The sequence below is a fragment of the Panthera leo genome, chromosome B3 (genome assembly GCF_018350215.1).
Source record: "Panthera leo isolate Ple1 chromosome B3, P.leo_Ple1_pat1.1, whole genome shotgun sequence".
Lineage (NCBI taxonomy): Eukaryota > Metazoa > Chordata > Mammalia > Carnivora > Felidae > Panthera > Panthera leo.
Window position 1 is genome coordinate 136,358,996 of NC_056684.1, and position 26,353 is coordinate 136,385,348.

General features: G+C 38.8%; 1 protein-coding gene across 4 annotated transcripts in view; it reads left to right on the forward strand.

Annotated features, from left to right (window-relative positions):
- Positions 1-26,353, forward strand: part of PPP4R4 (protein phosphatase 4 regulatory subunit 4) — a 108,218-nt gene that overhangs the window by 31,107 nt on the left and 50,758 nt on the right. For 3 of the 4 annotated variants that reach the window (XR_006204035.1, XM_042944194.1, XM_042944192.1), the window contains exons 3-5: positions 3,433-3,535; positions 23,087-23,234; positions 23,741-23,814. Coding sequence is in view for 3 of the 4 variants with exons in the window: in XM_042944194.1 (XP_042800128.1) it covers positions 3,433-3,535; positions 23,087-23,234; positions 23,741-23,814 (325 nt within the window). In the remaining variant the exon portion in view is untranslated. Of the gene's footprint in view, positions 1-3,432; positions 3,536-19,770; positions 19,874-23,086; positions 23,235-23,740; positions 23,815-26,353 lie in introns of all 4 variants that reach the window. The other variant, XM_042944195.1, reaches the window with a different exon arrangement.

Here is a 26,353-nt window from a genome sequence, read left to right on the forward strand (position 1 = left end):
TGAGATGCTCATGTATTTAAAGAATTCTGTCGTATCGATTGATTTTTTAAAGTAGAACTTTTTATTTTGAGATAATTGCAGGTTTACATACTGTAGTAAGAAATAATACAGTGATCCCCACATACCCTTTACCTGGTTTCCCCCATAGGAACATCTTGGAAAACTATAGTACAATATCACAACCGGGATATTGATATTGATATGATCAAGATAGGTAAGATTTCTATCACTGTATAGTTATGTTCATTTCTCTCCTACCCTATACCCATCTTTAACAAACCCTGGAAACCACTAATCTGGTTCTCCATTTGTATAATTTTTGTCTTTTCAAGAATTCAAGTTACTTTGCCTTTCCATATAAATTTTAGAAATATCTTGTCTACGTCTCCCAAAAATCTTGTTTAGATTTTTGATATAAATTGTGTTAAACTCATACTTTTGTTTTCCATTTTCCAAATGTAATGTATTTATAATTTCAGTGTTCATGTGTTGAATTTGGTCAAATGTTTTTTCTGCATTGATTGATATGATCATGCGTATTGTTCTTCTTTAACCCATTAATATAATAGATTACACCGATTTTGGATAATGAACCAGCCTCGCATCCCTGGAGTAAAACCCATTTGATCATGGTTTATAATTTCTCCTTTTGCATGTTACTGTATTTTGTTTGCTAATATTTTGTTAGGAATTTTTGAATCTGAGGGGCACCTGGGTGGCTCAGTCAGTGAAGTGTCCAACTCTTTTTTTTTTTTTAAGTATAATTTATTGTCAAGTTAGCTAACATACAGTGTATACAGTGTGCTCTTGTCTTTGGGAGTAGAGTCCCATGATTCATCGCTCACATAGAACAATCTAGTGCTCATCCCAACAAGTGCCCTCCTCAATGCTCATCACCCATTTTACCCTCTTCATGTCACCCCCCCCCCCCCCACCAACCCTCAGTTTATTCTCTGTATTTAAGAGTCTCTTATGGTTTGCCTCCCTCTCTGTTTGAAACTATTTTTTTCCCCTTCCCTTCCCCCATGGTCTTCTGTTAAGTTTCTTGAAATCCACATATGAATGAAAACATATGATATCTGTCTTTCTCTGACTTATTTCACTTAGCATAATATTCTTCGGTTCCATCCACGTTGTTGCAAATGGCAGGATTTCATTCTTTCTCATTGCCAAGTAGTATTCCTTTATATATATAAACCACATCTTCTTTATCCATTCATCAGTTGATGGACATTTGAGCTCTTTCCATAATTTGGCTATTGTTGATAGTAAGCGTCCAACTTTGATGTCGGCTCAGGTCATGATCTCACTGCCTGTGAGATCAAGCCCTGCATCGGGCTATGTGCTGACCATGGAGTATGCTTGGGATTCTCTCTTCCCTCTCTTTCTGCCCTTCCCTCACTCATGTGCTATCTCTCTCTCTCTCTCTCAAAATAAACAAATAAACTTAAAAAAGTTTTTGCATCTGAAAAAAAAGTTAACAAAAATTAAAAAAACAAACAAAAAAAAACCCAACAGAGATTTAGTCTCTCATGGGTTTGGAGGCCAGAAGTCTGAAATCAGTATCACCAAGTTGAAATGTGGGTGTCAGTGGGGCTTTAAGGAGAATCTGTTGTTTGCCTCTTCCGGCTTCTGGGGGTTGTTGGTATCCCCTGACTTGTGGTGGCATTGTTCCCGTCTCTGCTCTGTGATCAGATTTCTTTCTCCCGTTCTGTCTTCTCTGAGTGTGTCTTTTAAGGGCAATTGTTATTGGGGTTATGGCCTAGTTGGATCATCCAGGATGGTCTCTTGGTCTCAAGATCCTTTTTCAAATGAAGATAACATTCACAGGTTCCAGGGTTAGGCTGCAGACATGTCTTATGGAAGGCCACCACTTGACCCACTAGAAGTACAGATGATCCTTGAACAACACGAGTTTGAACTGCACAGGCCCGCTTATATGCAAACTTTTTTCAGTACATACCTTACAGTACTGTGAATGTATTTATCTCTTCCTTATGAGTTTATGAAGAATATTTTATTTTCTCTAGCTTACTTTATTATAAGATTATAGTATATAATATATATGCAAAATATATGTTTATCAACTATTTATGTTATTGGTAAGGCTTCCAGTCAATAGTAGTTCTGTTTTGGGGGAGTCAAAGTTATATGCCGATTTTTGACTGTGTTGGGGGAGGGCACTCCTAGCCCTCATGTTGTTCAAGGGGCACCCGTAGTATATGCAACTTTAATTTCCCTTTTTTGATCTTCTCATCTTGGCCTAGGTCCCCCATTTCACTCGCTACTCGTTTCCTTTTCGGTTTTTTGTCTTTTAAAGCATGCACTTCGAGAGCGTCAAGGATAGTGAGAGGATTGTGCTGACCTATATTTCACTCCCATATTGCTACAGGGGGAAAGCTATTCTTCACAATGGGGCAGCTCCGGGTAGAATCAGAATATGCTTCTTCTTAACAGAACTTATTAAACTTGGCAGCCCGTAAATGTAATACTGTAAGAAGTCCTTTAAGAAACCATATTGAGGTCTTACAGAGAATCAAAAAAGTTCCGTTTGAAGAGATAAGTAAAAATCATTTCAATTAAGATGAATATCATGGCATCAGCAATTAATTAACACGTCAGGTGGTATCGGGTAAGAAAAAGGGGCATTTCCATATGAGGTGATGCCACTTTTACTAGGTATCTTTTTAATGCACATTTCAGGTACATGCACATGTTGCTTAGCTAATGCTTTGACAACAAAGACTTTTCTGCACGGAAATCGTTTTTCAGAAGAATCTGAACACCCTTAACAAGCTAGTTAGGCCCGTAGAGTGTCACTGAGATTATTCTGGTACAGGCTTAGTGACCTAATGAATGTTATATCTAAAAGGTACTGTATAAATAAATCTCCCTGACTTTTAAGGAAACTGAATATACCTTTCAGAAGTTTCTGGCAACTCTTAGTGTCAGCCTAGTGCAACAGTGCCTTCACTGTGCCAGAAAAAAGTTGTGTGAATCTGCAGTAGTCTGTTTTGTTGCTATCCCTGCTCTGGTTATGGTTAATACTTAGCCATGGTGAAAATTTACATCTCTGTATTTTTTTTAGAAAGTAGAGTAAACTGGCAGATCACAGGGAAACATGAGGTAGAATTTTAAAGTAAGTATTTAAAAATGGCCTCAAGACTTTTAGATTTAAGACTTGTATGTAGAGAGAGAATCGCGTTTTAGCATAAGCGTGATTAATATCTTCCTGCGTTTGTTATAAAGATTTGCTTAATGAAATTTCGGTCTGGTTTTACTTTTATAACTAAATGCTGTGTTTCAAGTTTAAAACTTTGTCAAATGTCTGAGTGTTTATCATGAAAAGCAGATTAATCCCTGCCTTTTATGGTTGTAACCCAGGCATTTGGCATGTAATTACAAATTTTAAATCTGTGTTTTCTTTGTAAGTGCTGGTCAAGATATCCAAGGAACAAGTGTGATTGCAAATCTTCCATTTTTGGTGCGACAGAATCCTGCTGAGACACTTCGGAGAGTCTTGCCGAAAGTTAGAGTAAGTTGGTACAAAATAAGATTCGAATTTACCGTTTTTCCAGTAGCACAGTTGTCGTTGTCAGGAAATTTCAGAGCTTTGGGTGGCTGATCTTTCGTGCCTAATCGCGGAGTGGAGGACGCATTAATATACACGTTTTGAATTATGATGACAATATTTAGGGAAATTAACTGATGAAAACGGGGGAATACAGACCTTAAGTTGTAAATGTTTCTTAGTTATTTTCTCAGCAGAGACATTTTATTTAATAAAGTTAGGTCTTCAGTAGCTCAAAAATACCTTAATTAGTCTTATGAAATCATAGCTGTCTTATTTGGTATTCTGTTGACTTAAATTTATATTAATAGTATTTCTACAACACTGAAAATGTAATTGAACTATTATTCCTAATAATTACCTTCTGGTGACTTCTACAGAATCACCAAATAAAGATTGAATTGTGGCCATCACATTTTTAGTTTTATGCTTCTTGCTTCCTATATTCCTTCAGAATTAAGTTTTCCTGCTTTAAACAAAAATCTTTGATCAGAACATTCTTTTCTCTAATATCTATTGATTATTAATATATAATATTAAATATTTGATACATAGTATTTGTTGCTTATCTGTAGCTGTGTGCAAAGTGTTGTTCTTATCTGTAAGAACCGGAATGAGCAAAACAGACAACAGCCTGTATGTCCTCAGGGAGCTTATCTGTTCACGGGGTCAGGGAGGTTATATACCAATGGGGACTATGGTTGCTAATAGTGACTTTTGTATACTTTCTTTGGCTTTCTGTTTGGTTATAACTTGTTTGTAGTTTTGTCATTATTTTATATGTATTTAAAATACTGCTGTTATTAGTGTATTCTTGAATTTTATTCTTAGGCATATATAACGTGGTTCTAGTTGCTGTGATTTAGGTCAGGGATATAGCATGTTATTTTTACAAGATGCCCACATTTCCGTGCAGGCAATATGAATTTTTTTTCTGGGTACAGTGGTGAATTGAGAAAATGCTTATTTTGGTTTTGCATGTGATTCAAAAATGAATCAGACTTTTCCGTAGCAATTTTCCCCAGCATCATGCTGTAATTTCAGTGGAATCAAGTCTGCACCATCCCAGTTTAATTTCACATTCAATTTCAGTGACAGTAACTACCTAAGCTTCTTAGCATGACACCTAGAAGTGGCAACTAAACTATGGTAGAAGGGATCGGGTGGTTAGGTCCCCTTGACTAAGAGAGTATTGTAGGCAAGTCAATTAGATTTAAAGCTAAAAATATCGAGCATCCAATGCACTCTGTGTTGAGCATGCTAAATCTGGTTCACGGATAGCATACTGAGCATTCATGGTTTCATAAAGCAAGAATAAAAGGTGAAGGGTAGAGAATAGTGACCTTTAGAGGTCTCTAAATTATTTTGAAAAAATACTTTTGTTAATGAGTTCACAGTAAAGTTAAGTAGTAACTCCTGAAAAATCTTAATTTCGTGGGACCGCACAAAAAATATCACACGCTCATATATACAGTGTATTTATACAAAGAATCAAATCTGCTAAAACTATATAACTGAGTTATAGAAGGTAAGATTATAATAAGCTTTTAAGGTAATTAAAGTTAATCCATAATATAGAAGGTTAACTGAATAAATGGGTATAAAGAAAATGTATACTAATGAATGTATACTAAGAAATAAGAAAGCCTTTATTTAGTGCTGATTTTATTTAAAAAAATGTTTATTTTTTTTGAGGGAGGAGGGGAGGGGCAGAGAGAATGTGAGAGAGAGAGAGAGAGAGAGAGAGAGAGAGAGTGAGAGAGAGAGAGAGAGAGAGAGAGAGAGAATCCCAAGCAGGCTCTGCACCCAACGTGGGGCTCAGTCTCATGACTGCAAGATCGTGACCCAAGCCGGAATCAAGAGCTGTACGCTTAACCGACTGAGCCACGCAGGCGCCCATTCACTCATTTCTTTAGTCAACAAGTGGCCGTTTATTTAGGACTCTCATTTATCCTGTTTTGTCCTAAAAAAGATACCAAAAGGGTGGTGGACAGTCCCAGATAAGATTCTATGTCAGAAGGGCCTAAAGACTCTGGAGAACAATTAAAGAACAATCATAGGAGACTATTTAATAGTGTGATGCTGACTTTATGTAAAACTAGTGAAGAATTAAGCATATTGGGCTTTATGAGAGCAATAATAATAGTAATAATATTACTACTACTAATAATTAGTAATAATGGCACTCATTCATTCCCGAGTATCTCCCGAGTCCCTCCCATGTGCCAGGCACTGTTCTGAGGCCTGAGAAAATGGAGGTGAGCAAAACAGAGAACTCGCCCTCAAGGCAGTTACAGTCCAGAGTGGGGGAAACAGACATTAAACAAGTAAGTGACTATGAAAAACAGGGTGAAGGGACAGGATTACCTACTGTGCCTTGGGAGGTCAAAGAAAGCCTCTTTGAGGAGCTGAAAACCAAAGGGATCGGAGGAAGCAGCCATTTGAAGAGGCAGGAATGAGTGGTCCAGGCGGAAGAGGCAGCAGATGGCCCTAAGAGGAAGGAACTGGTTGGGGCCGGAAGAGGCACGTGTGGTTGGAACGCAGTGGGTGATGGTGGGGTGTGACTTGAAAAGAGGTTAGAGAGATGGTCAGCGACCGAGCGCGTAAGACATGTTCTTCCTTGGGACAGTGGAAGGCCATTGAGCAGAGCGGTGGCTTGTCCCATTTCCATTTCACAGTGATCATTTTGATAATCGTGTGGAGAGTGGCTTGGAGCGGGAGAATGAGGACAGTGTAGCACTGGTCCTCATGATAGGTGAAGGTGGCTTGGATTAGGCCAGCTAGCTGGGACAGAGGAGAGTAGTGGCTGTGTCTGAGACACAATGATTTAGGTAGAATGAACAGAACAGAACTTCCTAATGAGTTGGGTGTGGGAAGTGAGAGATACCTTCCGGATTTCTGGCTTGAGCATCTGTATGGTTCTGCTGGGTTTGCGTATCTCGGTTGGTCGTTCATTAAATCCACAGGGAAGAGTCATTTACATACTTACTAATATTAATCTATGAATGACTTACTTTTAGAGAATTTAAAGATAAGTACAATAAATATTCTGTGTAAGAAACTAATCATTCCTGAGATGGTTAGCACCTTTGCAACAATAGTATAAACTTTTAGAGCTCCCCCTTTACCTTATCTTTACCATAAAGAGCATCAGATACAGTGATAATGAAGATTTCTCTGGTCTTATTTAATATAACATTTTACCAATGATATTTTAATTTCTTTTTGTTGTATTGCATTTGCATTTCATCCTTACAATAGTATATTAACTGCAAAATAGTTTTTAAAATAATTGCTCTTTTCACTGTCTTAGGGATGAAGGTAGGTTAAAAATGGTAGAAATAGAATCAGATTTGAATTGAGCTGATCTGTAGTATTTTTACAGTTCACTTTGTAAATTTTATCCAAAGCGTACAGCAAATGATAATGCTATGAGGTTATTTATCTCAAGGTTAAATTTATGTATGTATGTATGTATGTATTTATGTAGGGATGTATGTTTATTTTGAGAGAGACTGAGACAGTGTGAGTGGGGGAGGGGCAGAAAGAGGGGGAGAGAGAATCCTAAGCAGGCTCTGCACTGTCAGTGGGGCTCGAACCCACAAAGCTGGGGGGATCCTGACCTGAGCTGAAAAACCAAGAGTCAGATGCTTAACCGACTGAGCCATCCAGGCGCCCCTCAAGGTTAAATTTAAGTAAGAATCCAGAAAGAAAGAGTATTTTGACCTCCAACTTAAATTTCCTAGATTGGAGACACTTTTAAATACAGTTGTTACAATATATTCATGTTATACGACTTAATTCCTAGGGTATCATCTTTTGAAAACCAGTAATTTTTGTCTGTGGTCTTTATTGATTAAGTCTTTTCCACAATAAATTGGGATCTATTTAAATGTTAGATTTCAATATTTGACTTAAACTTCTGGTTAGCTAGAAGTGAAAGAATTTGATTGTTAGGATACATGTCTGAAATGCTCTGGTCCTTTATAAAATTAAAGTGGTAATGATGTAATTACCCCCTATAATAATAATTACATGGGCTAATTACTAGTGACTCTTTTTATAATGAATTGTAAAAAATGCCTCTGCCTGTTGAGTTATTGAATTCTTTTGTTTTTCCACTCATTTGGGGACCCCAAAATCTACTGCATAAAATTATATATTAGAGAACGTGCAATATCAGGAACGAATAAAAATAAGTATAGCTAACATTTGCTGAAGTCTTACTGCGTGTCAGGCACTGTACTCTGTCAACACTTTGTGCATTTTTAGTTTTTTGATGACTCCTAGCAATTCTATAAGGATCACTTGATAGAAGAGGAAACACCTTACTTGACTAACTTGCCGAAGGTCACAGAGCTAGCACGTGGCATAATTGGGTTTGAACAGGAAGTCTGGCTGCTGAGTCCCCCCTCTTAACTATTACACAACCTTCGCATTAGCTGATCATGATTGCAGCAGATATATAATATATAATGTTACTTCTCAAGCCTCAGTCCGCTCTCATCTGGTTACACATCAGCCTCCTCACTGGACCTATTGTTTCTACTTTGCCCCCCGCCGCCCCCCCCCAGCCCACTCAGCCATAGAGGTTATTTATTTATTTATTCTAGGAACAATCTACAATTTTTTTTTGACAAACAGAATTATATATACAGTGTACCAACGTAATGATTTAATATATGTGTACATTGAGAAATGATTACCACAGTCAAGTTAATTAATACATCCATCATCTCACATAGTTATTTTTTTTCCTTCAGAGAGATCTTTTCAAAGCATCAATCATATCTTCTTGCATGAAAATTGCTTAAGTGGTGTGGGAGGCAGAATATAGCCTCCCAAAGAGATCAGGTCCTAATCCCTGGGACCTAAAAATGTTCTCTTATTTGGAAAAAGAGTTTTTGCAGATGTAGTTAAGCATCTTGAGATAGGGACATTATCCTGGATTATCTGGGTAGGTCCTAAAAATCGTCACATGTATCCTTATAAGAGGAAAGCAGAGGTGGATTTGACCCAGACATGCAGAAGGCCATGTGAAGGAGGCGGAGACTGGAGTGATGTGGCCACAAGCCAAGGAATATGGGCAACTACCGGAAGCTGGAAGAGGCAAGGAATGGATTCTACCCTAGTGCCTCCAGAAGGAGCGTGGCCTTGCCAACATTTTGATTTTGGTTAAATAACACTGATTTAGGAACTTTGGCCTTCAGAACTGTGAGAGAATACATTTCTGTTGTTTTAAGCCACCCAGTTTGTTGTAATTTATTACAGCAGCCACAAGAAACTAATAAAAGTAACTTCTCACTTCAGGTCAGAATAAAACTCCTTACCATTCCATAAAATGATCCTGTCTAGCTTTCTTTTCTTTCTTCCTTTTCTTTTTTGTTTTTTTAACATTTATTTATTTTTGAGACAGAGAGAGACAAAGCATGAACGGGGGAGGGTCAGAGAGAGGGAGACACAGAATCCGAAGCAGGCTCCAGGCTCTGAGCTGTCAGCACAGAGCCTGACGCGGGGCTCGAACTCACGGACTGCGAGATCATGTCCGGAGCTGAAGTCGGACGCTTAACTGACTGAGCCACCCAGGCGCCCCGATCCCATCTAGCTTTCTGAACTCATCACCTGCCTTTCTTTTCTCTTTCTTCCTTTAAGGGTGGACACTTTGACAGTCTGATTTATCATGGTACCCCCAGAACCTGCAACAGTGCTTGGCAAACTAATAGGCACCCAACAGTGATTTAAAAATGAGCATTGATTGAACTTCATATTCGGAGACTGTAAGTGCCTGCCTGAAAGACCAATGATATATTGGCCTGATCCACTGATGGCATTCTTGGATGAGAAGTAAAAACAGACTGTCAGTGGAATGGTATGATGCTGCTTTGTGGTCCTGGAGAGAGCTTTTTTGGGGGAGTGGGAGAGAGATGCATAGTAATGAAAGGATAAAAAAAGACATAATTAATCAGTATGAAATGTAGTCATTTGAGATTAGCAGATGTGGTCTACCAACCTGATTCTCGAAAGATTTATTAGTTTTACTGTTATTTTACATGACATTATTTTCATTAATGGAAATAATAGAAAAAAATACAAGTTTCTGCCAATGTGATTATTATTTTATATCTACTGAATATAGGTAGATTTAAATTTTGTTTTAATGTTTATTTATTTTTGAAGGAGAGAGACAGAGCACGAGTGGGGTAGGGGCAGACAGAGAGGGGACACAGAATCTGAAGCAGGCTCCAGGCTCTGAGCTGTTAGCACAGAGCCCGACGTGGGGCTCAAACTCAGGAACTGCGAAATCATGACCAGAGCTGAAGTTGGATGCTCAACCAACCGAGCCACCCAGGTGCCCCTGAATATAGGTAGATCTAACAAAAAAAAAAAAAAAAAAAAAAAAAAAAAAGATTTCATTTTCAAAATTTTAAATCTTTTCTGTGTAAATATAGATGTATGTGAATAAAAAGCTTAGCTTTACTGGGGTCCCTGGGTGGCTCAGTCGGTTGAGCGTCTGACTTCGGCTCAGGTCATGATCTCACAGCTCGTGAGTTCGAGCTCCACATTGGGCTCTGTGCTGACAGCTCAGAGCCTGGAGCCTGCTTCGGATTCTGTGTCTCCCTCTCTCTCTGCCCCCAACCCACTCACATTCTGTCCCTGTCTCTTTCAAAAATAAATGAACATTAAAAAAAAAAAAAAGCTTAGCTTTACTTCCTTTTCAAGTCTTATTTCAGGCGGTACAGATGTGTGGATAGCCGATGATAATTAGAAGGAACACTTTTTGTGGGCCAGGCACTGTGCTTAATACTTCAGACACATCCTTTTAAACGTCTTATAACAACTCTACATGACATATTTATTCTCATTTCACAGTTGAGAAAATGCAGGCTTCAAAGAGTCAACGTATGACTATGAATATTTTGTCGGGAGGTCTCTAGGAAGCATGAAATTACATAACTTATTTGTACAGTTCACCAAGCAAAAGAGAGAGTCTTCACTGAAGGTATTAAAGAGGATAAACAGATGATACAAGTTACTTTTTTCTTTCAATTGCAGCTCGAAAGTAAAAGTACGGGTCTTCCTCACTGTAGGTCGTGTTTTCTGAGATAAGTTAAAAGTTCCCTCCTGAGAAAAGCAAAAGGATTTTGTGCAAGCAACACGTTTATAAATAATCAGAACATGGTGTTCCAGATACTGTACAGGTCATAAAAAGCCCACTGTTAGTACTCTATTGACAGGCTAAGGATTTAGGGACACTCTAATGTGAAGAAAGAAAATGAAATAATTCCTGTAATGGAAGCTGATGAAAAACAACCCATAAGGGTTAGAATTGACCTACCTAGGAGGTTTTATGGGCTAGGAAGCATAAAATTATATAATATTTTTTCTAATTCATTAAAAAAAAGAAAGAAAAAAAAAGAGGCAATATTAACTAAAGGAATTAGGGAACATGAACATGATACAAATTACTTTTTCTTCTGTGGTTTGTAGTTCAAAAATGAAAGTACATTGACCCATATGCATTTTGAAAATCATATTTATGTTATGTCTTTTTATCTACTTATGCTTACAGACAAAACAGATTAACATCATTAATTATTTTACAATAATTAAATTCAGTGGAAACATTTACTGAGTACATAGTTTTTCTGGGCATGCATAAAATGTTATATTAGCTGATATTCCGAATACCTGAAGATATTTCCTTTCAGTGAATTCTGTTGGAGACCAGTGTTCTCACATGTGCTTCTTAGTCATTCATCTGTTATTTTTACCCTACCATAAAAATCAGCTAGAACTTTTGAAATTCTTAATTAGAAGATCCTTTATTTCTGTGATAGTGCAACCTCTGTTACTACTTGGATATTGTTTCTGACATAAGGCATTTGAGTGATATGAAGGATCATTTATAGACATTTTTGTTTACAGTCCTTGCAAAATTATAAAACAAGGCAGGTATTTCCATACTATACTGTAATAAAGGTGTGTCATCTTTGATGTAAAGCTTTATGGATTAAGTAACCTTTTGGCAGTGATGAACTAAATATCCTAGAAATTTCTCAAATCAGAACATCTAGAAACTCTAAAGTACAGCAAGCATTCATTTAAATGTTTAGGTAAGCTTGTAAGAGAGGAAGGACTACTCAGGGCTCAAACACAAAAGCCGTCAGTTCCACTTGTACTTAGGGTGGGGAAGTGTGCAAGAAAGCATCGCTGCTGTCCGACAACAATAGCTTAGTCACAGAGTCCATTCAGTCACCAGTTCTTTTGAGCCTGTCGAAAGTGGTCACAAGGCAACCAAGAAAACCACATTCAGAAGAGCAGCAGCTCCTCTGAGAAAAGATGGGACACAGGGACACTGACTTTTGACTGACTATGGAAGAAGTGACCACCACATAAGGTTGTTAGAAAAAAAAAATCAGCTGAAATTGTGACAGGTTTTGAAAGGTTGAGCGTGGGCAGCATATCAGTTTAGAATAACTTGGAGCTCCAGACACAAGGGAACTTTGCACCCACTTGCAGGCTCTTTTCCACAAGCCTCCTTGCCTTAGGGGTCAGGACAGGAGATTGGAGAGACTCTCCCTTGCTGATGCCAGTGCGGTGATGAATGGCTGCTGCTTGGGGAAGGGAACGGGAACGCAACACTGCCCATTTCCTCAGGCTATCTCCATGGACACACAGAGAATTTCAGCAGAGATGGAAGCTATAAAATGATCAACTGGAAATGCTAGAAATAAAAAGGATGATGGAGCACCTGGCTGGCTTAGTCGGTGGAGCACGTGACTCCTGATCTCGAGGTTGTGAGTTCGAGCCCCATGTTGGGTGTAGAGATTACTTTAAAATCTTTATTTTTTAAAAAAAGATAACATCAGAGATGAAGCATTCCTTTGATGGGCTCATCAGCAGTTTGGACACAGATGGGGAAAGAATCAGTGAACTTGAAGGTAGAAATTATCCAAACTGAAACACAAAAATAGAACCAAGTAGAAAAAACAAAACAAAACAGGAGAGAGCATCACATGGCTTTGAGACAATGTCAGGTGGTCTAATATATGTGCAATTGGAGTCTCAGAATGAGAAAAGAAGAACTATTTGAAGAAATAATAGTCAAGACTTTTCTGAAGTTAATAAACAACAAACCAAAGATCCAAAAGCCCAGAGAACCTGAAGCTGGATAAACACACACTCTACCACCACCATCACCACCACCAGGCACACTGTGATCAAACTGCTGAAAGTAAAACATAACAATCTCGGGAGCAGCCAGAGATGAAAGAAACATTACAAACAGAGGAACAGAGGTGAGAGTAAAGCAGACTTCTGGCCAGAAATAGTGCAGATTAGGGGACAATGGAGTGTTAGAAGTACTAAAAGCAAGAAAAAAAAAGTCAATAAGAAATCTGTACCCCGTGAAAATACCTTTCAAGGATGAAAGCAAAATACTATTTAGGCAAAGAGAGATTGAAAGGATTCTTTGTACCAGACTTATTTTACAAGAAATGCTAAGGGAGATATTTGAGGCAGAAATGATGTGATAAGAGATGGACATTGGGTTTACATGAAGAAATAGAGTACCAGAAATGGTAAAAAATTAGGGTAAATGTAAATGAAATAACAATTCCACACAGATTCATTTAGAAAAGAGAGGAAGTAAGAACAAGTCATCTTATGAGGCCAGCATCACCCTGATACCCAAATGAGACACAGACATTACAAAACAAACAACTACAGATGCATATCCCTCATGAGCTTACATGAAAACATCTTCTGAAAACCAGTAAATCAAATCAAGCAACATATAAAAAAGGATAATCCATCATGACCAGTTGGAGTTTATTTCAGGAATTTAGGGTTTGTTAAACATTTAAAAATGAATCCATGTGGGGGCGCCTGGGTGGCGCAGTCGGTTAAGCGTCCGACTTCAGCCAGGTCACGATCTCGCGGTCCGTGAGTTCGAGCCCCGCGTCAGGCTCTGGGCTGATGGCTCGGAGCCTGGAGCCTGTTTCTGATTCTGTGTCTCCCTCTCTCTCTGCGCCTCCCCCGTTCATGCTTTGTCTCTCTCTGCCCCCCCCCCCCCCAAAAAAAAAAAAAAATGAATCCATGTGAGTTATCATAACAAACTAAAAAAAAGGAAAAAAAATAACACTACCTTTTAATCATCTCCGTAGATTTAGGAAAAATATTTGACAAAAGCTTAACAGTCATTCCTGAAAAACAAAATGAAGCTTAGCAAAACTTAGCAAACTTAGAGAGGAGCTTCCTTTGAAAAACACATAGGTAACATTATACTTAAAGGTGAAAGACTGAATGCTTTCCCCTAAGTTCAGGAACAAGCCAAGGGTATCCACTAATACCACCTTGTTCAGCATTATACTGAACGTTTTAGCCAATGCAGCATGGCAACAAAATTAACGAAAGGCATTCACTTGCAGAGAAAGAAAGAAGTAATTGTGGGTTTTTTTTTGTCAGATAACATTATTATCTATGCTGGAATCTACATAAGAAAAACAGTGGAACTACTAAGTAAATATAGAAAGGCTGGAGAATATAAGATCAATATATAAGTCAATTGTATTTCTATATTAGCAGCAAACAATTGGACATTGAAGTTTTTCTTAAACTATCACAGTAGCATTGAAATATGTAATTCTTGGGGTTCAATCTGATAAATGATATGTAAGGTCTGTATACTGAAAACTGTAGAACATTGCTGAGAGAAGTAATATGAGAACTAAGTGAATGCAAAGGTATACCATGTTCATGGATCAGAAGACTCTATACTGTTATGATGTCAGTTCTTCCCATATCAATCTATATATTTAATGTAAAATAATAAAAATTCCACCATGTTAGGTTTTTGTTTTTATTCCTTTATTTTTGATAGGAAATGACCAGCTAATTCTAAGATTCATATGAAAATATAAAAGACCAGAAATAGCCAAAACAACTTTGAAAAAGAAAAGCAAAGTTGGAGATTTTTTGCTACCTGATTTTGAGACCTAATATACAGCTGCAGCAATTAAGACTATGTCATATTTATATAAAGACAAATCAGTGGGACATATACAGAGGAAAAATAAGTCCTTTATATACATTGCTGGTTGATTTCAGCATAAGAGCAAAGGCAGTTCTGTGTAGAGAGGATAGTCTTTTCAACAAATGGTACTGGGTTAATTGGGAAAAAAGTCCATACTTCATACCATACACAAAAATTAACTCAAAATAGATTGTAAACCTGTTAAAAACTAAAATTATAAAACTTCTAGAAGAAAATGAGAAAATCTTTGTGACCTTGGGTCAGAGGTTTCTAACATATGACACCAAGGCATGATCCATAGAAGAAAAAAAATTGGTATTTGACCTCATGAAAATTTTAAGCTTTAGCTCTTCAGAAGACACTGTTAGAGAATGAAAAGAGAAGACCTAGAATGGGAAAAAATACTCGTGGATCACATATATGATGAAGGACATGCATTCAGAATATGTAAACAGGTCTCCAAACTCAAGAATAAGGGAGAAAAAAAAAACAATTTTAAGAAATGGGCAACAATTTGAACAGCTGCTTCGCTAAAGAAGATTTGTGGATGGCCAGTATGCATAAGAAAAGATGCTTAGTATCATTAGTCACTAGATACATACAAATAAGGCTATACACTTGTCAGAATATTTGCATTAAAAAACCCTGACCATTATCTTTTCAGATATTTTTCTAATGTGCTTCTTCCTAATCCTCTGTTTTTCTTCTAGGACTCTAATTTCACATATATTAGACCTTTTAATGTCTAATCTTCTATGTCTTTTCCCTTATTTTCTCTTTGTGACTCATTTTGAGTGATTTATCCTGATCATATTACAGTTTACCGATTCATTTATGTCTAATCTTGTCGCAGACCAAGAGTGCGGAGTTTTCTCTTGTCCAGCAAGAGAGTGGATGCAGAATTGAATACTAGAGAGGCTAATGTCCGGGAGGAGACAAGAGCCCTGAACAGGGGTTTCCTCTCCATATTTATTGAGCTCTCAGGATCTTACACACGTGGTGAACGTGGAGAAACCAATCAGACAGTAATCGTTAACTTGTGTAGGAAGCAAAGGGTCTGGGGGGTGGGGGAGGCAAGTGGAGTTTGTGATCAAAGCACAATAGCATATTGGCACCAGATGGAAAGGAATTTCCTGCAGGTGATATAACAAGTTACTCATTGTAGTGATCTCATTGTAGTGTGTCTTGCTAACTGACCTTGGGTGCATTTGCCCGGTGGTGGCGGCTTTCCACCCTAAGCTTTTTAAACCTATTTCCCCACGTAATCTGATTTTGATTATCCTACTTTTCTGGTCTGGAATTTCTAATCTTTTTTTGAAAATCTACCACGTCCCCTTGAACCAGGTATGCATCAGATCGCACCAATACCCGGAGCGTGGTGCATTTCTGTTTTATATTGCTTCTGTTGGATCTCACTCGTATTTCCTTATCTCTTCGTGTGCCTGCATATTATTGATCGTATGTTTGACCTTGTATTTGATAAATTATTTGTAGAAATAGATTGAGCCTTAGGGTGGTCTCTTCTTCTGGGAGCCACTTAACTGCATTGGCAGTAAAGCCTCAGTTAATCCAGTTTCAGGTACTGGATGTTGTGAAGCCGGGCTGCTCCTCGGGCAAAAGCCAGTCGGCTTCAGGATCACCCTTATCCTGTCCCAGGGGTCTTACTGGGGACCCTCTGCAAGACTGTCAAAAAAAAGTCACTTAAGCTGTCAGCCTCTCAGGAGTCTTTTCTAGAATTAGCAGATGGCCTCAGAGGAAAAAGAGGCCCCAGATTACATGCTTACCTTTCTGGAATGCCTTTGTCTCTTAGATCTTGGATGGGTAATTAATCTAGTAATGAACAATGTAGGACGGGTAATTATTTAGTTTTGGATGGGTAGTCTTGTTAGTTTCCATATGCTCTTACACAGATGACTTTTATATTTTGTCCGGTTTTGTAAATTCTCCCCATCAGGAGAGCTGATTAGGATTATCTAGTCTTCCGTTACCGAGAGGGTAAGTTCCCTTTCCTTTTATTTTATTCTTCTTGGTTTCATCTTGGAACGATTTTAGCCCAAAATGCATATACCCCTTCACCGTGGCCTACCATCACCCTTATCCCCACACAAAACAACTGATTGTTTTCTACTCATGTATTAGGAATAATTTAGCATTTTAAATTAAATATTCTGCCAAAACATTTGTGATAGCTGTCTTCCTTTAAAACTTCGAGTTCTTCAACCCCCTTATTTTGTTGGGGTAAAATTACGTGTACGGTGGCAGATTGCCACTTTTGATCTGTTTTCTGTGTAGGCCATTTCATCTACACCCAGGTCTTTATATATTATCTATATAAATTGCATGTATTCGATGTAAGTTTTCTTATTTACAGCATGCCTTCTCAGAGCATCAGATCCGTATGTGCGGTTTTCTGTTTGTAATCTCCACTGGGATGCCGCAAAGGCCTCTCAGGGTTAACAAGTCCAAAACTCAGTCCTGCTATTTCCCCTCGACACCTCAGGTTCCTTTAGTGTCCCCCTGTCCTGTTGTGTAGCACTATCATCCACTTGGTTTCCAAGGCAGGATGTGGGGAGTCCTCCTTGATCCCATCTCTTCTTTTGCTCCTCGCTTATGCAGTCCTGTTTGTGTCATGTCTTAAATATGTTTTGAATCCACCCACCTCTCTCCAGCCACACCCCCTTCACCCTAGTCCTGGCTACCGTGAGGGTTTGCTCAGATGAGGGTCATGGTTTTCCAAGTGGTCCCTTCCCGCTACCTCCCTCCCGTTCCACCCACCTCTCTAATTTCTGATTCACTTTCATCGTAGTGGTCTGCATGCTGTTTCAAAGCATTTAAGACTACGATTTGAGTGTTCTCTTACTGAGTGCATGTGAGGCCCTGCGTAATTGGGGTTCTTTCTGTTTTCCCCAGCCTCGGCCCCTCCTCTCGCGGTGTGCTCTAGTCTCACTGGCCTTTTGGTTCCCGAGTCCGCCAGGCTCCTTCTTGTTTCTCAGTGCCAGGAGCGCTTGCCCTCGTACTCTTCGTGCTTATCCAGCTTTTGTCTTGTTATCTCTTTCTCTTTGCGCAGGCTGGGTGTCACTTGTCCGTGATCCTCTCTCCTTGGGAGAGATCAGGTCCCCTGTCAGGTGTTCTTATGCCATCTGCGCTTCTCATCCTTGGCTCCTATTACAGTCTTAACTGTGGCACTAACAGGTGCACTGCTAGTCCTGCTCATTGCTAAGGCTCTAGAACCTGGCACAGCCTTGAATGTAACTAAACATTTATTGAATGTTTAAATATATGGAAGCTACAGGGGTCCCTCAAAGGTAGGGAACAATGTTTGACTTTTCTCCAGCTTCCCAGTACACTTAGTATGATGCTTAATTAATAAATAGCTGTGAATGAAATCAAAATTAAATTATCAAAATTAGATCTTCATTGGGCTACTTTAGACAGAGATTAGAAGGGACTAGATTAGGACAGACTGACTAGAAAGAAAGCCCAATTTCCACTTGGTTATAGACATTTGGTGTGCTTTCCAACGCTGATTGCCCCTCCAAGAAAACAGTTTATCATTTTATCAAAATGTGTTCAACTAATTAAATATGGCTACAATGGATCGTTTGATATGGTTACTTTCAGTGCTATATCGAGCAAATAGATGTTTCTTTGATAAGCATATCTTTTCTTTGCAGTGTTATATATATAGCTTTTTATTTACATTCTCGGCCTAAATCATGAGATTACATGACTCTAACATATTATATGTCAAAATGACTGGGCGGAGTAGTCTAATTAGAAGCTCAGTTTCAAAACCATTGTCTTGAAATGTATTTATTTGTTTGGTGTTGTCATGATTTTGTTTTGTTCTTTAAAAAAATTTTTTTTAACGTTTATTAATTTTTGAGACAGAGAGAGACAGACCATGAAAGGGGGAGGGTCAGAGAGAGGGAGACACAGAATCTGAAACAGGCTCCAGGCTCTGAGCTGTCAGCACAGAGCCCGATGCGGGGCTCGAACTCACGGACCGCGAGATCATGACCTGAGCCGAAGTCGGCCGCTTAACCGACTGAGCCACCCAGGCGCCCCGGTGTTGTCATGATTTTGCATGGAAGGACACTTCATTGCACATCTACAGTAGTGGTATGATAGTTACCATTGGTATTTCCTTTATGGAAAGAGATCTTTGGGATATCGTTATGTGTACCTCCTCATGAACCTTGCTAATCACTGAAACACAGATTTAAAGAAGGATAAAAGACATCCCTTTTGTTCCTGTTCCTGTCTCCACTTTATTTTCCCCCTTTCCCTCTCGGATTTTGACTTTCAGGATTCCCAACTAGTTCTCCTCGCCCTTTATTTTAGTGTAGAGCCTGGCGGTCAGCGATAGGGGAAACAAATGAGGTATAGTGAATTGTTAAAGGTATCTGAGTTGGTATGTTTCAGTTATTCACACTTAACTCAGCTTTAAAGTCTTATAAACGTCACCATTTTTATAGTGAAAAGAGCTGCTTACCGTTACTGTTAGTCACTGAAAATTCTCACGGTTGTGACCCTCGGAACCCCAGATATTTTATGTGTCCTAGGTCTTCAGTGTTTTAATATTTAAATCCCTGTTATTTAACTTCAAAATGATCAGTGATAGTCTCTCTAAAAATCTACAAAGATATTTGTAATTTTAGTTCTCCTTTACCTTTAGCCAGCGCCATTTGTGGTAAATATGTTTACCAGTTTAATTCAGTAAGTTTAGTTTCCAAATGTGTGAATCCAAAATATTCTGTTCTTTTGGAATAAGCCAGTGATTTGTGTAATGCTTCTCTGGGTTGTATATAATAAAGAGCAATATCTTTTGAGGTATACCATGTGGGCTTATTGGAGACAGAGCAGTTTCCCTCTAGGCCAGGACCGTAACATGTCGTACAAAACGCTTTCTCGTACCGTTGATGCTAACCAAAGAGAGGACTAAAGTTCATGCTAACTTGAGCGGAGAAGTGTCTAGTACATTTTCCTTCGTTAAGCGGGAGTAGTTTTTTAAACTTGGAAATGTACCATTGACTCGTTCATCAAATGTCTCATTTCATTTTTGAGGAATTCAAGTTGGAATGCCAGCCATACAGTGGTACATAAGAGGAACGTAACTGCCAGTAAGGCATGCACTTAAGCAATAGAGGAATTTACTTTTCAGTGTCTTCCAAGGTCCATGAGGATGCACACTTATTTACCCAGAGAGTATGGATCTCACTATGTTTGTCCAGAGGGTGTGACTCTGTGGAGGAGGACACTTACTGGTAAGTATCAAATGCTTATTGTATTATGTTTCAGAAAAATATGCCTAGGAGTCCGTTGATTTTTAGCAGTGATGAAATCTCTTAGTCTGTGCTGGTTTCTTAACAGTGGACAGTCCCAGATGCTGAAGTCAGCACAACGAGAGAAACACCCAAATCCTGATAAGACTTGAGGAGTTTTCGAAAATTACATGCAAAATAGTTGGGGCAAATGTTGCTGCGGGAGTCAAGACTAAGTAATACAGTAAGAAGATACGAAGTTGGAGAGCTTCCCGTGTTCTTCTTTTGCATAAAGTTTGCATGCGTACAAAACCCAAGACTCTAATGACTTTAAGAGGGGGCAGGATGACATCTCTCGGAACTTAAAACAGCAGACTCATGTGAACCGGAATGAACACGGTGGCCCTCACGATATATGTTGATATTTCCTTGCAAAGTAGTTTCTGTTGCTAAATAAAAGCCGTGCGTTCTGAAACCTGTAAGTGATGTATACCGGCCACGTCAAATCTTGTAAGAGTGTTTTCCAAATCCAAAATAGTTAGTGTGGAACACGTGTTTGTTTTGGAAACAGTAAAACGAGGGGATATGGGAGGGCTGATTTCAGAGACCAGTCGTTGCTTTTGCTTTACGCCTTATCATTCCCTCTCTTAATTCTTTTAGCCAAGAACTCTTAAGGTATATAATTGACTATTGGCCGCGGAAACTTGTAAAATGACATTTGTGTGTGTGATACAAAAGTTTGAACGTGCTGTAGGTTTTCTGGGAATCAACCATACCGCTTAAACGTTTGCCACAGTGAAGCCGCTGCCAGATTTCCCACACTACCACGTGAAGGTTCGGGATTGATTGGAGCCGATGAATGGAATGATGAATGGAAGTGCAGAGTCCATAAGGAAGAGTTGAGTACTTAGCTTTGGCATCAGGCAGACAAGGAAGGGTTAAGTCTTACAGGTGCCAATCGCTAGCTTGCTGGCCCTCAGCAGGATACTTGACGACTCTGAGTCGGTTTCTTCTGCTGTAGGATGACATGTTATCTCCCAGAACGATTACTGGCCGTGGTCCCCCCACGTGAATCGAGAAGGCCGGGTATTTGGTCTGCATCCTGGTTGCACAGATGCTGGGGGAGAAGATGGCAGGAACGTCCCCTTATGGACACGATGGAGGGTTGAGAATGCATTTCTAGTGATCTGGTTTTGCTTTGCCTTGTGTCTAATTCTGCCAATCCCTAATCTTTAGGACTCACCTCAGCATCTCTTGAAGTCATCCTTTAGGAGATGTGGAAAATGTGTGTGAAAGGACAGAGCGCCAAGAGCAGAAACTTTAGGTGAAAGGGTAAGGGATACTCAGTCATCTGGCGGTCGCTTCCTGAATGCCTGCTGTGTGCTAGGAGGTGGGGTGCAGCGGTGAGCGCAACGGCCACAAACTCTTGCAGTCCGGCAGCTTGTATTCAGGTGTGGGAGACGGACCACAAGCATAGGAGCGTGTTGGACAGTGGAGATAATAGACCTGTAATATAAAGGAGGTGATGAGAGCTTGAGCGGGGGAGTGGCTCTCAGTATGAAATCAGGTCTTCAGGGAGGAGCTCCTTGGAAAGGTGATACTTGAATAGAGGCTCGAGAGAGATCAGGGAGCCAGTCATGTGGAAGTCTGGGAAAAGTGGGCAGTGGGAACAGATCTGGGAAGTCACTGAAAGGACTGACTTTTGCTGTGAGTGGGATGGAAGCCACTGGGGAGTTTGAGCTGCTAAGTGACGTGATCGGACTTGTGTTTTATAAGAATCTCTCAGGTTATTGTGTAGACACTAGACAGTAGAGGTGCCATGATGGCATCGGGGACTAGTTAGCAGGTTCCTGGGGTAACTCAGGCTGGAGGTGATGGTGGAAAGTGGTCAGACTCTGTGTCAGGATTGGTTGGCCATCTGTGGTGAGTGAGAGGCTGAGAGGGGCCAAGGGCCGGCCCCAGAGTTTTGGGGCCGGCAACCGGAAGGGAGGAGTTGTCATTCACTGTTTGTGGAGGTAAAGATGGGAGGAGGAACAGGTTTGGGGGAGAGATCAGTTCAGATGTGGACAAGATGAGATTCCTATTAGGTGGCCTCGTGTAGAGGAGCCCCGTGGATGGCCAGTGGTCATTACTTAAATGCCCAGTGTGCACAAGTTGGTAAGTCGTGCAAGCTCTGGTTAAATGATTTAAATCTCTGGGAAGATGGTACTAGAATTCACATTTTCTAGATTAGGAAATAATATGGAAAGATCAATTTTCTTAAGGTCACAGATAGGAAACCTCGTTGTTCATATCTGTTCCACGTTATTGTACGAACTTTACTATGTTAGTTATAAAGTAGGCATTTAAGGGAAATTCCCATAATTGACATAACTGATCAAGCAGCAAAGTAATGCTTTTAGCTAACACACACACACACACACACACACACACACACACACACACACACACACACACGAGCTCGCTCTCTCTCTCTCTCTTCTAGAGAAGTAGAGGTAGTATATTTGATGAGGTTTAAATGAAAGTTTGTTTTTGTTTTTTTTTGTTTTTACTTTTTGATGTGTTGAAAATTAGTATCTCATGTAGTCTTTAACTTTGAACATACGTTACAATTTTTTTTTAAGGAGTGGCTATGGATATAATTAATTTTTAGAAACATTCTTCTATTTAAAAAATTCCTTCTTTTAAAAACAGTTTACTTCATGGTAATTTATATTCTTGTCAGTTATCTAAAGGGGAAGACACATTTACACAATCTTAAGTGTATTCCTTTTTTATAGTAGAATGTTTAATGTTTATTTTTTGAAATAGAAATACAGGGAATGAAAACCTTTGACCTTTGACATTCCTATTCTAGGTATGATGGTGAACTGTACAATGCAATGCAAAAATAGAAATTGAAATCTATCAAAAATCCCTATTCCATTATTAAAAGGTTTATATATATTTGTAATTTTCATTTAAAAAAAACAATGGAATGTGATTTTGTGAGTGCCTACAACATTTAAGCTTTTTGGTGGTCTAATGAGTTAAACGGTAAGGAGCAGATTAACAATAGTTTTCTTAAAGTAATAAGAGGAAGTGCATATCTTTAAAGGTCATATATAGTTATTTTGTGGACTCTGACTGTGTTTGGTTTCCATGACCTTGGATTTTTACAAATTAGAGTTTCTGATCTCGCCTCTGTGTAATAGCAAACTCTTTCTGATTACACAGGAAGTCCTGCATGTGGCGGGAGTGGAAATGCAGTTAACGGCTGCGGTGTCGTTCCGGACCATTCTACAGGAAGAATCAGTGTCAATTCATACATATGCCCACTCCTTCCTCCAAGTCATTCTGCTACATCTGGAGCACAGGGATGCAGGTCAGCAGCCTGGCTTGTTAGTTCTGTGCTTACTGTTTCCTGGAGGTGGCCGTAAGGCCTTTGGGATCTCGTTAGCCTGATGAGCATAAGTGAATGAGGCTATCCTGCCCAAGATTTGACCATGAGTATGACTAAAAATAGCCATGGCTGTTTCCTTACAAACCCCGCAAAGTTTAGGATCCTAGAAAGCTGAAGACGCATTAATTTATCTTACGATCTGTAGTTACCTCTTAGAATTTTTGAATTTTACAATATTTATGTTTGTGTTATTATTGTACAGCAAAAATGACACATTTTGGCTGAAGGGTATTCCCTCCCCCATATTATTTTTAAAGATATAAATGTTCTCTAGATGTTGGCTAAAGCAAAAAAGAAAATAGAGGAACTTCTTAAAATAGCAATAAAAATAATTATACCCCGTTTTATGAAATAGTGCTGTCACTTGATGGCTGAGTTAAAACTAATTTGTGAGACTTTTTTTTTTTCTTTTTCCTTGTGTCAATCAGGTGTCAGCAATGCATGGTTGGAAACTCTTCTCTCTGTAATAGAAGTATTGCCCAAAGAAACCCTAAAACATGAGGTAATGCAACACACACACACACACACACACACACACACACACACACACACACATATTTTGGTAAGTGCTATTAAGTAAGTCACTCCAGGGGTTTCGTTTTTGTTTTTACTGAAAAGTGGTATTTAAAAAAAAAGAATAAGGTCATTTCCCACTCTGAAAGCAACACATGTTCATTATAGAAAGTATGAGCAGCACAGAAAATAATAGGAAGAAAAATCGTGGTTCTGTACTTAGCCAAAATCTGAAAAATCATTTCAGATTTTTTCCCTGTATATGTTTTTTGTTTGCCATATTCATAATCATGTTGAATTTATATGTGATTGTTTTTCACTTAGGATTATTTTCCTATGTGTGTTAAACTCATTTGGTAGTAGCTACAAAATATTTTACTTGTTAAACATTTAAACCTGTTTTCAGTATTTTATTAATACAATGAGGCATTAGTAAACATCTCTGTAGAGCTTTTTCTGTTTTTCAGATAATTGTCTTTAAAAAATTTTTTTTTTATGTTTATTTTTGAGAGAGAGACAGAGCACGAGCAGGGGAGGGGCAGAGAGGGGGGCACAGAATCCAAAGCAGGCCCCAGGTTCTGAGCTGTCAGCACAGAGCCCAACGCAGGGCTCAAATTCACGAGCTGTGAGATCGTGACCTGAGCCGAAGTAGGACACTTAACCGACTGAGCCACCCAGGCGCCCCTCAGATAATTTTCTTAACTGTAGCTTCCAAAAAAGTGGAATTACTGGGTCAGAGGGCATTCAGATTCTTAAGGCTCTTACTGCAATATGTGAAAATGCCTGTGTCTGGACTGTTCTCACCAATAGCATTCCAGTGTAATTTGATGAGCCAAAAAATGGGATTATATTTTAATTTGAATTTTTTTTTTTTGATTATTACGCTGTTAAATATTTTCCCATATGTTTATATCAGTTCTATTCTTTTGGAATTGTCTGGTCATATCATTTGATCACTATTTATGTGTACTATTTTTCAAGGTTTCCAATCCTTTGTTATGTTTGTTGCAAATATTGTTACTAGTTTGCTTTTTAATTTTTAACATTATTTAATATGCTCTCATCTAAAAGTTCTAGTAAATTAAAATGGGAGAATAAGAAAGTTAGAAAGGAAATTTATTCTGTAATGAAATGATTTTTCACTCTTTGAACATCGTCCGTAGATTCTTTTCAAATATGTCCTGGTTGAAAAAAGTAGCTCTCCGTTGAGGAAATGTCCTCTGTGTATTTCATGAAGCGTTTTCGTCCTTCCTTTGCCCTCGTACAATTTGCGGTCCTATCTCAGTGCCAAAACACTAGCTCGAAAATGGGAAGATTTACCCCATTATGACGATGTTTGTATACTTAGTGCCAAACATCTCGGTGATTAACAGATATTTAAATGTTGAACGTCATGTTGTCATTTGTTGCTTCTATTTTTTGAAGGGTGCTATGTAGTAGAATGCAGTTTTTACTCCCGAATGCCATATATTATTTTATGTGATGTTTACGATTTTAAGCTTGCAGTTTATTTTGTTTCAGGTCTTTGAGTTTTAAATTATATGTATCATTATGCATTCAGCATTTCTGGCTTCTTTGTGGAGAGGAAAAAAACCAGTTGACCTTTTTATTAGAGTCATAGAGTTTCAGAACTTGGAGGGACCTTAGGGTGACAGTTTAATTTCCATTTTAAGTAGATGAGAAATCTTGGGATGAGAAATAAGAAACAGCAAGATTACTTGGACAGATTAAGAGCAGGGGCCAGAATCAGGATCTGATCTTCATAGTTCTTTATAATGTGTCATGCTGTTGAGTTTTTGGGTGCCCGGCGTGTACACAATACAATATCACACTTGGGTTATTGCAGATGTCAGAATTACTTAATAGAATCTATTTGAAGCTATAATGTTTTGTATCCCTTTAGGGTAAATATAAAAATTAATCTGTATGGAACAAAAATTTCAGGCTGTCTGGCAATTTGCTTATTTTTCTTTTGAAGATGTGCATTTCAGTAATTACACTTTATGTGTACACAGATCATTACAGAATTCATCATAAGCTTTAATTCAGGTTTTGTGTACCTGCTTGTTGTTTTTTTTTTAATTTTTATTTTAACGTTTTTATTTATTTTTGAAAGAGAGAGACAGAGCATGAGCGGATGAGGGGCAGAGAGAGAGGGAGACAACAGAATCTGAAGCAGGCTCCAGGCTCTGAGCTGTCAGTACAGAGCCCGGTGCAGGGTTCCAACCCACAAACCATGAGATCATGACCTGAGCCGAGGTCCGACGCTTGACTGACTAAGCCACCCAGGCACCCCTCCCCCCCCCACCCCCCCCCGGCCCCCGGCCTGGTTGTTTTTTAATTATGTAATTTATCATCATCTTCCCTTTAGTAACGCAGAAGGTCAACAAGGTGATTCAGGTTATGAGACACCTCAAATTATAACTCAGGTTTCTTAAAACCACTTAGGATCTTAAAATATTCCTTGAGGAAAATAGCTGACATTAGTGGCAAGAATATATAAAACTTTGTGAATTTGTTCTCTAAAT